The sequence below is a fragment of the Pelobates fuscus genome, chromosome 5 (genome assembly GCF_036172605.1).
Source record: "Pelobates fuscus isolate aPelFus1 chromosome 5, aPelFus1.pri, whole genome shotgun sequence".
In the NCBI taxonomy this organism is placed as follows: domain Eukaryota; kingdom Metazoa; phylum Chordata; class Amphibia; order Anura; family Pelobatidae; genus Pelobates; species Pelobates fuscus.
The window spans coordinates 352,744,361-352,757,747 of NC_086321.1; the positions used below are offsets into that span (position 1 = coordinate 352,744,361).

The 13,387-nt window shown below is 41.7% G+C and overlaps 2 protein-coding genes across 7 annotated transcripts in view; one reads left to right on the top strand and one right to left on the bottom strand.

Moving 5' to 3' along the window:
- The window catches only part of TJP3 (tight junction protein 3), a 48,208-nt gene extending 47,794 nt beyond the window's left edge, over positions 1-414 (bottom strand). The window contains exon 1 of the mRNA XM_063455947.1: positions 242-414. The gene's annotated coding sequence lies outside the window, so the exon portion shown is untranslated. The remainder of the gene's footprint in view (positions 1-241) is intronic.
- A 3,575-nt stretch (positions 415-3,989) lies between these two features.
- The window catches only part of PIP5K1C (phosphatidylinositol-4-phosphate 5-kinase type 1 gamma), a 43,457-nt gene continuing 34,059 nt past the window's right edge, over positions 3,990-13,387 (top strand). For all 6 annotated transcript variants that reach the window (XR_010090907.1, XM_063455949.1, XM_063455951.1 and 3 more), the window contains exons 1-6: positions 3,990-4,110; positions 8,910-8,932; positions 9,035-9,121; positions 12,662-12,792; positions 12,902-13,019; positions 13,121-13,273. Coding sequence is in view for 5 of the 6 variants with exons in the window: in XM_063455949.1 (XP_063312019.1) it covers positions 4,020-4,110; positions 8,910-8,932; positions 9,035-9,121; positions 12,662-12,792; positions 12,902-13,019; positions 13,121-13,273 (603 nt within the window). In the remaining variant the exon portion in view is untranslated. The remainder of the gene's footprint in view (positions 4,111-8,909; positions 8,933-9,034; positions 9,122-12,661; positions 12,793-12,901; positions 13,020-13,120; positions 13,274-13,387) is intronic.

A 13,387-nucleotide genomic window follows, 5' to 3' on the forward strand; every position in this document is an offset into this window, starting at 1 on the left:
CGATTCCCTGCTTAGTACATATCGATACTGCTGCTCTAGGTGAGATTGGATCAATAGGGAGAGGCGATAAAATGGAACACGCCTGAGTCCGGGTCATGGAAAGTAGCCGGAGAAAGCTCTGAAGGGAAAGTCTGGAGTGAATGCATTGCAGGTGTGCAGCATTGCTGGGAAAGGTGAGAGGGTCTGTCTGCTGGGGGTACATTCGGAGACTGGATGGGTCTCAGGGATTTGGGCTACTTACCTGCTGAGGGTCTCCCTGCTCTGTCAGGTGCACCTTCCCCAGGTGTTACTAGGAGTGTTGTATTTCCTGGTACGGAGTAGTGAAACGCACAGCCTGCTTAACCATTACACTGCCAAAGAGGAGGGGGGAACTAAAAATGCAACTGCTTCGTTGCCGAGATGGTCTGAAGGCGACCTGCCTGACTCAGGGTCTCTGTAATACAAGGTTTGCAATGCCTGCATGGGCTGTAAAGGGCTATCCCAGGGCAAGTTGGGCAAGCAAGAGTTAAAAGTTTGTACAAAGAGTAATTCTGGTGGAACGTTCTAAGCATGGAGCAATCAGCAGGAACGGGCTATTGGTTTCCATGGTTACTGATGCCCCAGAAATACTCTTCATAATGTATATAGCCTCTAATGTTCCAAACAATAGCCCAACTCTAATCTATGGTTATCCAGGTGTAACCTCTTCTCTGCCAGAATAGCAAATTACAGATTATAGCCACCCAGTACAATAGCCTAGGTGAATAATTTAAATTTTTAAAAATATATAGATTTTAGAAAAGACAAGGAAAACGTTTTAAGGGCAATGCCACACCTCTAGCACTGAATTGGTTAATTGGGCTGTAGAGCTGGACAGCCAATGGAACCGGATCACTACCACATGCATGGGATTACCCTAGGGTAGGGATCTCAGAATCTGGGGGGAAAAAACCCTTCCCTTAAAAATTCCCTTAAATGAACACTATAGTCACCTAAATTACTCTAGCTAAATAAAGCAGTTTTAGTGTATAGATCATTCCTCTGCAATTTCACTGCTCAATTCACTGTCATTTAGGACTTAAAGGACCACTCTAGTGCCAGGAAAACACTCGTTTTCCTGGCACTAGAGTGCCCTGAGGGTGCCCCCACCCTCAGGGACCCCCTCCCGCCCGGCTCTGGAAAGGGGAAAAGGGTTAAAACTTACCTTTTTCCAGCGCTGGGCGGGGAGCTCTCCTCCTCCTCTCCGCCTCCGTTCCGCCCCGTCGGCTGAATGCGCACGCGCGCATTCAGCCGGTCGCATAGGAAAGCATTTACAATTTTGATTTGATTTGTTGATTTTCACAGTGAGAATCACGCAAGCGCCTCTAGCGGCTGTCAGTGAGACAGCCACTAGAGGATTAGGGGGAAGGCTTAACCCATTAATAAACATAGCAGTTTCTCTGAAACTGCTATGTTTATAAAAAAAAATGGGTTAACCCTAGCTGGACCTGGCACCCAGACCATTTCATTAAGCTGAAGTGGTCTGGGTGCCTAGAGTGGTCCTTTAAATCACTTTGTTTCAGTTTATGCAGCCCTAGCCACACCTCCCCTGGCTATGATTGACAGAGCCTGCATAAAAAAAAAAAACAGGTTTCACTTTCAAACAGATGTAATTCACCTTAAATAATTGTATCTCAATCTCTAAATTGAACTTTAATCACATACAGGAGGCTCTTACAGGGTCTAGCAAGCTATTAACATAGCAGGGGATAAGTAAAAATCTTAATTAAACAGAACTTGCAATAAAGAAAGCCTAAATAGGGCTCTCTTTACAGGAAGTGTTTATGGAAGGCTGTGCAAGTCACATGCAGGGAGGTGTGACTAGGGTTCATAAAGAAAGGGATTTAACTCCTAAATGGCAGAGGATTGAGCAGTGAGGCTGCAGGGGCATGTTCTATACACCAAAACTGCTATATTAAGCTAAAGTTGTTCAGGTGACTATAGTGTCCCTTTAATTGTTTGAATGCAATAGATGGACAGGATATAATGGGAGTAGTCGTTCAGCAACATCAGGTGGTCCAGAGTTTGAGATGCCTGCCTTATGAGTTTATTCAACCAAAAGTGAACTGAATTTAAAGTTTGAATTTTAAGACAAATATAGTGGTGCTGGTAAAAAATATGCCAGTCAATTCACCAGAAATGACAGTTTAGTGAAGAAATTCTCATATAGAGAAACAAAAAATAGTTTTTCTATAGAAGTGTATGTACCAATATGGTAAAATTAAACCAAAAATGCTAAATTTTCTCCAAATAATCAAATCAGGAATCTTCGAGTGACACCGTCTACCCTCCCACAACCCAGCCTATCCATAATGAGTATTTCATGAAGATAAAATCTTTATAAAATACTCATATTGACTGTGTTGTAATTCCAACCTGTCAAAAGTTATATTAAGGCAATGTAGGGACTAGGCTATGTCTATAGAGGATGTCACAAGATCCTCTATAGACCTTAGTATTGTACTCTCGCGCGCATGTATGAGAGTAGAAAACGTATGTGGGCTCCTGGCAGCTCGAGTGGCGAGAGCTGAAGAGGACCAACAGGAAGAAGATGGCGGTGGCCACAAGGGACAGGTTTAGGTAAGTATAACTCACCTGCCCCAACGGAGCAGTCACAATAAGGGTCTTTGCAAATCACGCAAAGACCCCCGATAGCGACAGAGCAGCTTTAAACCAGATTTGTCACCTCACTACAAAAAGGGGGGTATGCCATACAGATGTAATCTTTGTGAAATACTCACATTGACTGTGTAGGAATTTCATTGAAATTCTAACGCAATCAATATTTACCATAACAAATATGGTCAAGCCCGCAGTGGACAAAGCTTGACAAAAGGATGAGTTTTTACTATCAAGTTTTGTCGATTTCCTCAGCCATTGCTAGCGAGGACTATGGGAATCAAACTTCCAATGACCATCAGGGCTATTTACTAACGTGTGAATTGCCAGGAATTCCAAGTGAATTACAAATTTAAGGCCAGAATAGTTCAAGTAAAAAAATATATATCTAGCAATGCTTTTAGTTCAGTTGCTTTGGCCTGAAATTTTAATTTTACTTTGATTACCTGAAAATTCTCACTTTAGTAAATAACTGTGTATGAATGAGTTGGAGAATTTTTCTAGGTCAGTTAGCCTAAATCTTACCATTCGGTTTCAAATTCAGTGCGATTTGCTGCTTACAGGGTTATTTACTAAGGTGAGAATTCCGAGTGATTTCAAAGTGAATTTCCCATTTTATGCCAAAGTAATCAAACAGAAAGCTTAGCTGGATTAGAGATTTGTTTTTTCCAATGTTTTTTTAAATTGACTTTGAATTCTCACTTTGGTGAATAAACCCCCCAAATTACAGCTAATTTACCCCCCTCCCCCCTGCTGTTTTCATATAGAAAATAAATTCCACAGTGAGTAAAAGCCAAAATATATTCTAAGTCCAGGTTTTATTATAAACCGCTATCTGATGTACACTATATCTACTTTATAAACGAATAAAGTTGAATTAATTTACAGCATCTTTCTAATTTGCACCCTCCACCCCCCCCCCTGGGATATTCATATGAATGGGCAATAACTATCATCTGGAAGTATAATATACATTTTTTGCAAGTATCTGGGGGTAGACAACAGTTTGCTCTCCAGATTTTGTGGACTACATCTCCCATGATGCTTTGCTAGCACCATGGCTGTAAGAGCATTATGGGAGATGTAGTCCATGACAGTTGGATTGCCAAAGGTTGCCTACCCCTGGTGTGTGATATATACATATATATTGTTTCACACCAGCTCACTGATACCCTTTCTTCAGTACAAGTTACCAATACATGTATTATTACTAATCTGCAGCTTTTGCCCTTCACCAATATGGCCGCCCAGACCTCCAGTACCCGTCTGCGCTGGATAGAAACCAGTGACGTCAGGTCATGGCGTAAAGATCCGCAGTGCGTGATGACGTAGTAGTCGGTGTTTCCTGCGCAGCTGTCAGTGAGCGCAGAGGAAAGAAAGGGATGGAGGATCCCGAGGAGGATGAGGGATTCGGGGGCACAGGGGGGACCGAAGAGACGGCGGTCGGGGAGCCCGGAGAAGAGACCGAGGAAGGTGAGGTTGATCTCCAGGACCAGAGATGTGGGATCAGGCCGTCAGAGAATAATACAGAGCACGGATTGGGGGTATCCATTATAACTGTGCAGGGGAGGAGAGGAGACACTGCTTGGAGGTGAAGGGGAGTGACCTGGGAGATGGAGACATGGGGAAACCAGGAGATGGAGACATGGGGAAAGCAGGAGATGGAGACATGGGGAAAGCAGGAGATGGAGACATGGGGAAAGCAGGAGATGGAGACATGGGGAAAGCAGGAGATGGAGACATGGGGAAAGCAGGAGATGGAGACATGGGGAAAGCAGGAGATGGAGACATGGGGAAAGCAGGAGATGGAGACATGGGGAAAGCAGGAGATGGAGACATGGGGAAAGCAGGAGATGGAGACATGGGGAAAGCAGGAGATGGAGACATGGGGAAAGCAGGAGATGGAGACATGGGGAAAGCAGGAGATGGAGACATGGGGAAAGCAGGAGATGGAGACATGGGGAAAGCAGGAGATGGAGACATGGGGAAAGCAGGAGATGGAGACATGGGGAAAGCAGGAGATGGAGACATGGGGAAAGCAGGAGATGGAGACATGGGGAAAGCAGGAGATGGAGACATGGGGAAAGCAGGAGATGGAGACATGGGGAAAGCAGGAGATGGAGACATGGGGAAAGCAGCAGACATGGGGAACCCGGGAGACGGAGACATGGGGAACCCGGGAGACGGAGACATGGGGAAACCGGGAGACGGAGACATGGGGAAACCGGGAGACGGAGACATGGGGAAACCGGGAGACATGGGGAAACCGGGAGATGGAGACATAGGCACCGGGATACATTGGTACTAGGAGATGGAGACATAGGCCCCAGAATACAATGGTAGTAGGAGATGGAGACATGGGAAACCAGGAGATGGAGACATAGGCCCCAGAATACATTGGTAGTAGGAGATGGAGACATGGGAAACCAATAGATGGAGACATAAGCACCAGGATACATTGATACTAGGGGATGGAGACATGGGAAACCAGGATATGGAGCCATGGGTACCAGGAGATATGGGAAACCAGGAGATGGAGACATAGGCACCAGAATACATTGGTACCAGGAGATGGAGACATGGGAAACTAGGAGATGGAAGCATGGGAAACTAGGAGATGGAGGCATGGGTATTAGAAAATAACATTGACACCAGGAGATGGAGACATGGGTACCAGGAGGATGTAAGCTGAGGTCTGGCAGAATACATTTAGTTTATTGAAGCACCACCTTGCTAGTTGTCATGGTGGGCAAAAGGTGGATATAGGTGAATCAGGTAGAGGAATGGTGGCCATAAAGATTAGCAGCTTGGCAACTAGAAAATCATCCTGGTGGCCATAAAGAGAAATTGCCAGCTTGGGAACTGGAAAAGCATCCTGGGCTGGAAAAGCATCATAGGAATTGTAGTGCTTCAGCAGCTTGTCATCATTCTTTTGGACACCCTTGAGCTAGAGTAAATGTGTTTCATCCACTTAATATTTAAGGTCAAACTATGTGATTAGTGGACACCTTAAGGTAAGCCAAGGCTATTTTAGGTGAATTAAAAGCAAAAAAATGCAATTTGTTATAGTGATTAAAGAGAAGGGAGTTCAGTAGGTGATAAAACCGAATTGAAAAAGACTGATTATTCACTAAAGTACGAATTAAAAGATAATTTCAGGCCAGAGTAGCCAAACTGGAAGCATACTTAATGTAGAGAATATTTCCAGTTCAACTAATTAAGCCTTAAATTTGAAATACACTTGCGTAAATATCCCTGCAAATGTTAGTTGGCAGAATGAAAATCTAAATCTATTTATATGCTGGTGTGTGCTTGGTTACAAGGTTTTTATGATGCCTCCGGCTCCGATGCTTATATATGATCTTTACCAACCGGTATCTCCTGATTTCATGTGTCGTTTTATGAAACCAGACTTAACAGGCACACTTGGAAAATGCCAATCGCTCGAAACTGGAAAGCTTAATGTCACTGTTGAATCCCGCAAGTGTAAATTAAGGTTAATGTGGAGAGGTGGTAACAGAGATTCATGGTTTAAAACTGGCATGAATGAATTGGGGGGAAAAAATCGTTTATACAGTATCTTTAATTAGGAGGTGCTTCAAACAAGATGTATGTAAATATTTATAGGAATACCTTGCTAAATTCTGAAAATTGAGACAGAACCTACCGTATATTATAGAAAAATATATTTTTTAAAGGACCACTTCAGCTTAATGAAGTAGTCTGGGTGCCTGGTCCATCTAGGGTTAACCCTATTTTCTATAAACATAGCAGTTTCAGAGAAACTGCTATGTTTATATTTGGGTTAATCCAGCCTCTAGTGGCTGTCTCATTGACAGCCGCTAGAGGCTCTTGTGTGCTTCTCACTGTGAAAATCACAGTGAGAAGACGCCAGCGTCCATAGGAAAGCATTGTAAATGCTTTCCTATGAGACTGGCTGAATGCGCGCGCAGCTCTTGCCGCGCATGCGCATTTAGCCGAAGAGGCGGAGAGGAGTAGGAGAGCTCCCCGCCTGGCGCTGGAGAAAGAGGTAAGTTTAACCCCTTCCTCTCCATCCAGCCCGGCGGGAGGGGGACCCTGAGGGTGGGGGCACCTTCAGGACACTATAGTGCCAGGAAAACGAGTATGTTTTCCTCGCACTATAGTGGTCCTTTAATTGGGGTATAGTGAACAAGGTTTAGAAAAATCACACAATTTCATTCCAAATGACACATGGTGGATGGAGGTGAGATTGTGGTTGACAGTAACCAGACAAGAAAGTTAAATATTTATTTTTATTAATTTGAAACAATAGTGGGAGTTCCCAAAGTCTGCACAATGTAGTAAATCTGTATCTGGTTTGTTTTTTACTTTTATGTAAGAGCAATTTTAATTTGGATGTTTAGAAATTTCAAGATACAGATTTTTTAAAGATTTTTTTTAAATAAGAATTGAGACCTTATTGTTTAAGATATCTTACAGTCAAGATGAACACAATATAATTCGACAAACTCCAGATCATGCACTAGGACGGCAATATTATCTTAAGCATAACTTCTAGCAATTCCCTCTCAATATCAGGATAAAATCTTTTCTTACTTAGTGCTATGTTTTTGCTTTGCTGTTTATTTTTGGATAAGGTGAGGTTGTTATTGTGCTGTTTGACCTCTCAATCCAAGACCAGCCCCCAATCAGCTTGCAATCTCCTGTCATGGCTTAGTGACAGTCCCGTGATGATGTCAATAGCTGGATAATCTGCTATCCTCCCTGCCCCCAGCCTTTTCTGAGACTAAATCTGGCTACTGCCATATTCTCACCCCTTCCTCCTCTTAAATCTGAATCCTTGTAATCTTTATCTGTGTCCTTCTGCTTGTGAGTATAGAAGAAATGATATTGGCCTGAAATGGTTAAATGAAGCGTAAAGTCCTGTGGACAAATAAGGTGGCATGTGGGGCATATTAGCACACAGAAGATGGACTTCAGTATGTCAGGGGGTTAACACAATCTGTGTGGCCTGAGCTGCATGTATCGGAACAGAACAAGCTGACCTAGATAGGTGGGATCCCATGGAGTCAAGTACCAATGTCCCTTAAATAAAATAATAATAATAAAAAAAAAAAAAAGTTATGTCTGGAAAACTGTGCTACTGTAAAACTTTTTGTTGTTGTGATGTGTGGGATTTTTTCTTCTTTTTTTTGGGGGGGGGGGGCTGGGGGCTCTATCATAATATACATTATAAGTGACTAATGAGATTGGAGAGCATGCATGCGCAAAATTATAATTTATCTTCAATAGATAAAGTTGCATACATGCAAGATAGCACCGTCATTCAGTGGACAGCTGCAAAGATCAACGATTTAACAATGTGAATGTTATTCCATAAACCTTGATCTGCTAGAAATGTATTGGGGATTATCACATTTTAACCCAAAATTGCAAACTAGAGGAAAAAAACTTTTCGGAGTTTCTTGCGTGGCTATATTCAATTATTTAAAATTCCTTGGTAATTTCCAACATTTTAGGGTTGAATGAATAGCCTGATATGACAATGTTTCAGTGTCTGTAAATTAATTATGCATGTTTAAAGGAACACTATATCGTCAGGAACACAAACTTATATTCCTGACCCTATAGTGTTAAAAATCCTATCTAGCCCCCTTCTCTCACTTAATATACTAAAGTCTTACATTTATTCCAGTCTGCTGGTGCTGTCTCTGCCACTGATCAGCCTCCTTGGCTGACATCATCTGAAGTGATCATCTCAGCCATTCCAAAAGCACTGCATTATCTGAAATTGTCAGTTCTGATGATCTCAGCCAAGGAGGCGGGCCGGGGGCCGAGCCAAACACCGCCCTGGCCAATCAGCATCTCCTCATAGAGATGCATCGAATCAGTGTGTCTATATGAGAAAGTCTAGTCTCCATCAAGTGTGTCCAAGGAAGCACCTCTGGTAGCCATCTGAGGAGCGTCCACTGGAGGTGTCCCTGTAATGTCAGTAAAGACTGTAAAGACCGTGTTTACAGCAAAAAGCCTGAAGGTAATGATTCTACTCACCAGAACAAATTCAATAAGCTGTAGTTGTTCTGGTGACTATTGTGTACTTTTAATGTACTCTATTCCAGCATTTATAGGTTGACGTATGTGTAGGTATTGTTAATAATCTGTGTATATCCATGTGGCTAGAGTGCAGTCTTAAAAAAAACAAACAAAAGTGTGCTTTTCCTATAAATGGTAGCTTTACTGCCCTTATTATCTGTATTCTCGATTTATAGTTCACACTTTTCTCTCCACAGATCCGTTGGAAAAGAAAGCGGAGGTGAGCACTTTCACTATGTACATTAATCTCAAAATTTATTTGATAGAATGATTCGTATGGGTCACTACGAACTTTCTCCCCTTGGTGCTTTATTCCTCTCAGGTCACCTCCCTATCTGGGCAACCAGGAACTGGTAAGAAAATAGGACACCGTGGTGTCGATGCTTCTGGAGAAACCACTTATAAGAAGGTTAGTCATTTACTCTGAAAAACATACTACTGTTTTATTAATGTGGATGAAATGACCATTTAAAGGGACACTATAGGCACCAAAAAAACTTTAGCTTAATTAAATATTTTTTATGTTTAGATCATGCCCCTGTGGTGTTACTGCTCAATTCTCTGCCATTTAGGAGTTACATCACTTTGTTTATACAGCCCTAGTCACACCTCCCTGCATCTGACTTACATAGCCTTCCTAAACTTGTCCTGCTTCCCTTATTTCTTGTCTCCTCCTCTGTTAATAGACTGTTGGAGGCTGCGACAGCATCATGTGAATGATTAAAGTTCAGTTAGCAGGAGATAAAAACAAAACTGCAAACTTCAAAATTAAACACACTATTCTGTAAGCTCTGACTGAAAATGAAATAGTTTTTTTTTTTTCTTCATGGTGGCTGCGTGAGTTAACTCACAAGTATTATAATCTGTTGGTGTAGGCATGTATATTGCAATAGCTGGTTTTGTGAAACTTGTAACATTCTTCTTTCACGAGGTTCTCCTTTTTATGTAAAAAACATCAAAATAAATAAGGTTAATTGCACAAGTCAAACCGGAATTTAGATTCAGGGATTACAACTACAGTGCAGATGATACACATCTCTATACGTTGAAAACACACAGTGTGGGAGGATTGTTACATTTTATGTTTAGGATGAGAGATTGAGGAAGTTTGTGCGTGTGTGCAACTATAATTAAATGTATGTATGCTTATGCAAAAAACACATGAGACGACAAACATACATAAATGAGAAGACAAACAAGTTAGATGAACACAAGGACTGTAAATCAAAATCTTGAAAATGTGTCGAGGGTCACATGTCCACATATACAGTATTCAAAGGGAAGTTACACGCTTGATTTAAATTAAAAAAAATATATATATATATAAATATATATATATTTTTTTTATTATTATTATAGATAATGCTATGATGTGGTTAAGGTGCACAGAGCATTTCTTTTAATGTCTCATTCACAATTCATATTAGTTGTTATAAATGACTTATTTTGCATATTACCTGAAGAACAAGTTTAGATTTAAATTGATTTGTGTCTATTCTCGTATTTTATTTCTGTCTAGTGATTTTTTTATTTTTTTTTATATTATGTTTTACATTGTTATAGCTGTGTATGTGGTCAACAGAATTGTTTACTTGTGACTGGCTTAGAGTGTTCGTATTTAACCCCTTAAGGACACGTGACATGTCATGATTCCCTTTTATTCCAGAAGTTTGGTCCTTAAGGGGTTAACATTGGTGGAGGGACAGTGGACTCCAGGCACAATAATCAATAGGCTTGGGCATTAGTTTTTGGACAAATGAAATTAAGAGCAAATCGCTAGTTGGACATTTTTCCGAGGCCTACGGGGGTCAATATGATTCCCATATTAGTATACGGGTGGTTAAATCCTCCCACCGGCCCTACCTGCCGTTTTGCATGTATACTAAACAAACTAATGGCTGCATGTCTACTAAACAGCGAGCAGCCATTGCTCACTGTCATAAAAAAGACTGGCGACTGGGCAGTTATTGCTGTCCAGTTTCTAATTCAATAAAGGGGTCCATGGCACAGGTTCCCCTCGCATCCCTTGTGGGGAAGCTAAACCATTAATAAATGGCCCCGCAAATAGTAGTATTAAATTTAAATGGAGGGGGACACTAGCTAGCAGGTGGGGGATCTAAATAATAAAGGGAAGTAAACCTATTTTCCCCACGAACCCCCACCCATTGGCTGTGGTGGGGGCTCTAAATATAATAAAGTGGGATGGGCCTATTGCCCCCACCCATTGGCGGCCTGTCGATGCTCTGAATAATAAAGGGGGGTGGACCGATTCTTTTCCCCCCTAACCGCCACCCATTGGCAGTGGTGGGGCATCTAAAAAAAATTGTCATTTCCCCACCCATTGGTAGTGGTGGGGGCTGATAAAAATCAAACTTATAACCCCCTCCCAAACAAAATACTTTACCTACCCCCTCACCATAACAATGGTGGGAGGAGAGCCAATACACTAAATAAATGTAAAATTAAAATTTCTTGCTTACCATTAGATGATTTATTTTTACTTCTAACTTCTTTTCCTCATTCCCAAAAAAAGGGCATATGAAACTCCATCTTACGTCAACTGTTAAGATAAAAGAAGGACCGATGTCGAAAATCCCCTCGGACAAAAAAACAAACCCATCTTCACCCTACGACGGCGGCGTGCAGACTGAGCTTGCAGGGTGGGGAAAGTGATCAAATTCCATGGCGTGCAAAAGCCTCTATAAACTCAGTCTGCACAGAGTCTTTGCGGGGTGAAGATTTATTTATTTATTTATTTATTTATTCATTTATTTTGGGGGGGGGGGCTATGTCCTCCTCACCTTATTGTTTTTAGACCTGCCACGTACTGCCAGTGTGGTGAGGGCTGTTGCGGGACAATATTATTTAGAGCCCCAAAACAATGGCTTTTGTTAGAGTAACTCTTGCAGTGCTGTAGCTGGCAAGGGAAATGATATCAGGGAAGGATGGGCTGTGGGGATGACATGAGCGACATGTGGAGGAGGGGTTGCTGCCATTGTCTGTCACCAGCATACTTTGCACAGGATTCACAGCCTTCCTTCTTGCTTTTATATGTACTTTCAAATATAAAAAATCATTTTCGATGCTTTTTTATATTAAAAACTTACCTCCGTTCCAGCGCCGAGCTCCCAGCCATGCCGCACCCCCTTTTTCGTCAAAATGACAAAATCGCAGGGCCCAATAGGACGCTTCTCTGAGAGAAGCGTCATTGCTCCCTTGTGCGCATGCGCGACTTCACCGCACATGCGCGGTGCGCATGTGCGCGGCCGCGAGCTGAGTTGACTGACCGCTCAGCTCGCGGTTTTTGCCCGCCCCCTCTCCTCTCTGACAGGCTGGAGAGAGAAGGCGCGCACACAGAGCCTTCTCTCTCCTGCACACGTCAGACGTATTTCAATACGTCTGACGTGTACAGGGCCTTTTTAGGGCCCTGCATGATAGGAAGTCCCTCTGGTGGACGTCTGAGTGACGGCCACTGGAGGTATTCCTATCAATCAATGTAAACACTGTATTTTCTCTGAAAATACAGTGTTTACATTAGATTGCCTGCAGGGAGCTATAGATCTCACCTGAACAAATACATTAAGCTGTAGTTGTTCAGGTGACTATAGTGTCCCTTTAAGCTATTTTGGTCTTAGAATAAATTGAATTAATAATTAGACTGTATTTAAAATAAAACAAAACAGAAAAAACATTCAAAAAACAAGGTTCGTGCATTTTGAGATTTGATCTAAATAGTCAGAGGAAGATCGCATACTTTATCTTTTAATTCTTTGCTGTTGATTTGTAGATATTAAATTAATCTCCTTTATCAGTTTTGTTGGATAAGTGTTACTTTAATTTTTTTAAATTTTTTTTATGCTATTTTGGTCTCTGACATCTGCCAGTAAACTAGATATTTTACTTCCATTCCTCTTCCATGCATCAATTTTGACTGTCTCCTCTTGCCCAGACAACATCATCCACCTTACAAGGCGCTATTCAGTTGGGAATTGGATATACCGTTGGCAACCTAAGTTCCAAACCAGAACGGGATGTCCTTATGCAAGATTTCTATGTAGTGGAGAGTATATTTTTTCCTAGGTGAGTGACAAATGACATGGGGACCACGTACTGTCAGTACAGTCCCATCTCTCCCTTTTCCCGACCATAATAATATTTTCTCCTGTCTCATTTTTTTGTTTTTAAACAGTGAGGGCAGTAATTTAACCCCAGCACATCATTATCCAGACTTTCGTTTTAAGACCTACGCCCCTGTGGCTTTCCGATATTTCCGTGAACTCTTTGGGATTCGTCCAGATGACTATCTGGTCAGTATTGATTTCAGTGCTTTGATGACCCGTTTTCATGTTTTCTTTTAATCTTTGTGACAATTTTTTTCTTTTTCTTTTTCTTCTTTCTGTTTCAATAGTACTCTCTGTGCAACGAACCACTAATTGAGTTATCCAATCCCGGGGCCAGTGGATCTGTCTTTTATGTCACTAGGGATGACGAGTTTATCATTAAAACTGTGATGCACAAGGAGGCTGAATTTCTTCAGAAACTGCTCCCTGGATATTACATGGTATTTTTTTTTTTTTAACCCTGTTCCCCTATTTGCAGAACCTACAGTACAATACAGAACTTTAAATAGTTGAAGTGTATCTATCGCTTCGCAATATTACACTTCCTGCTGTAT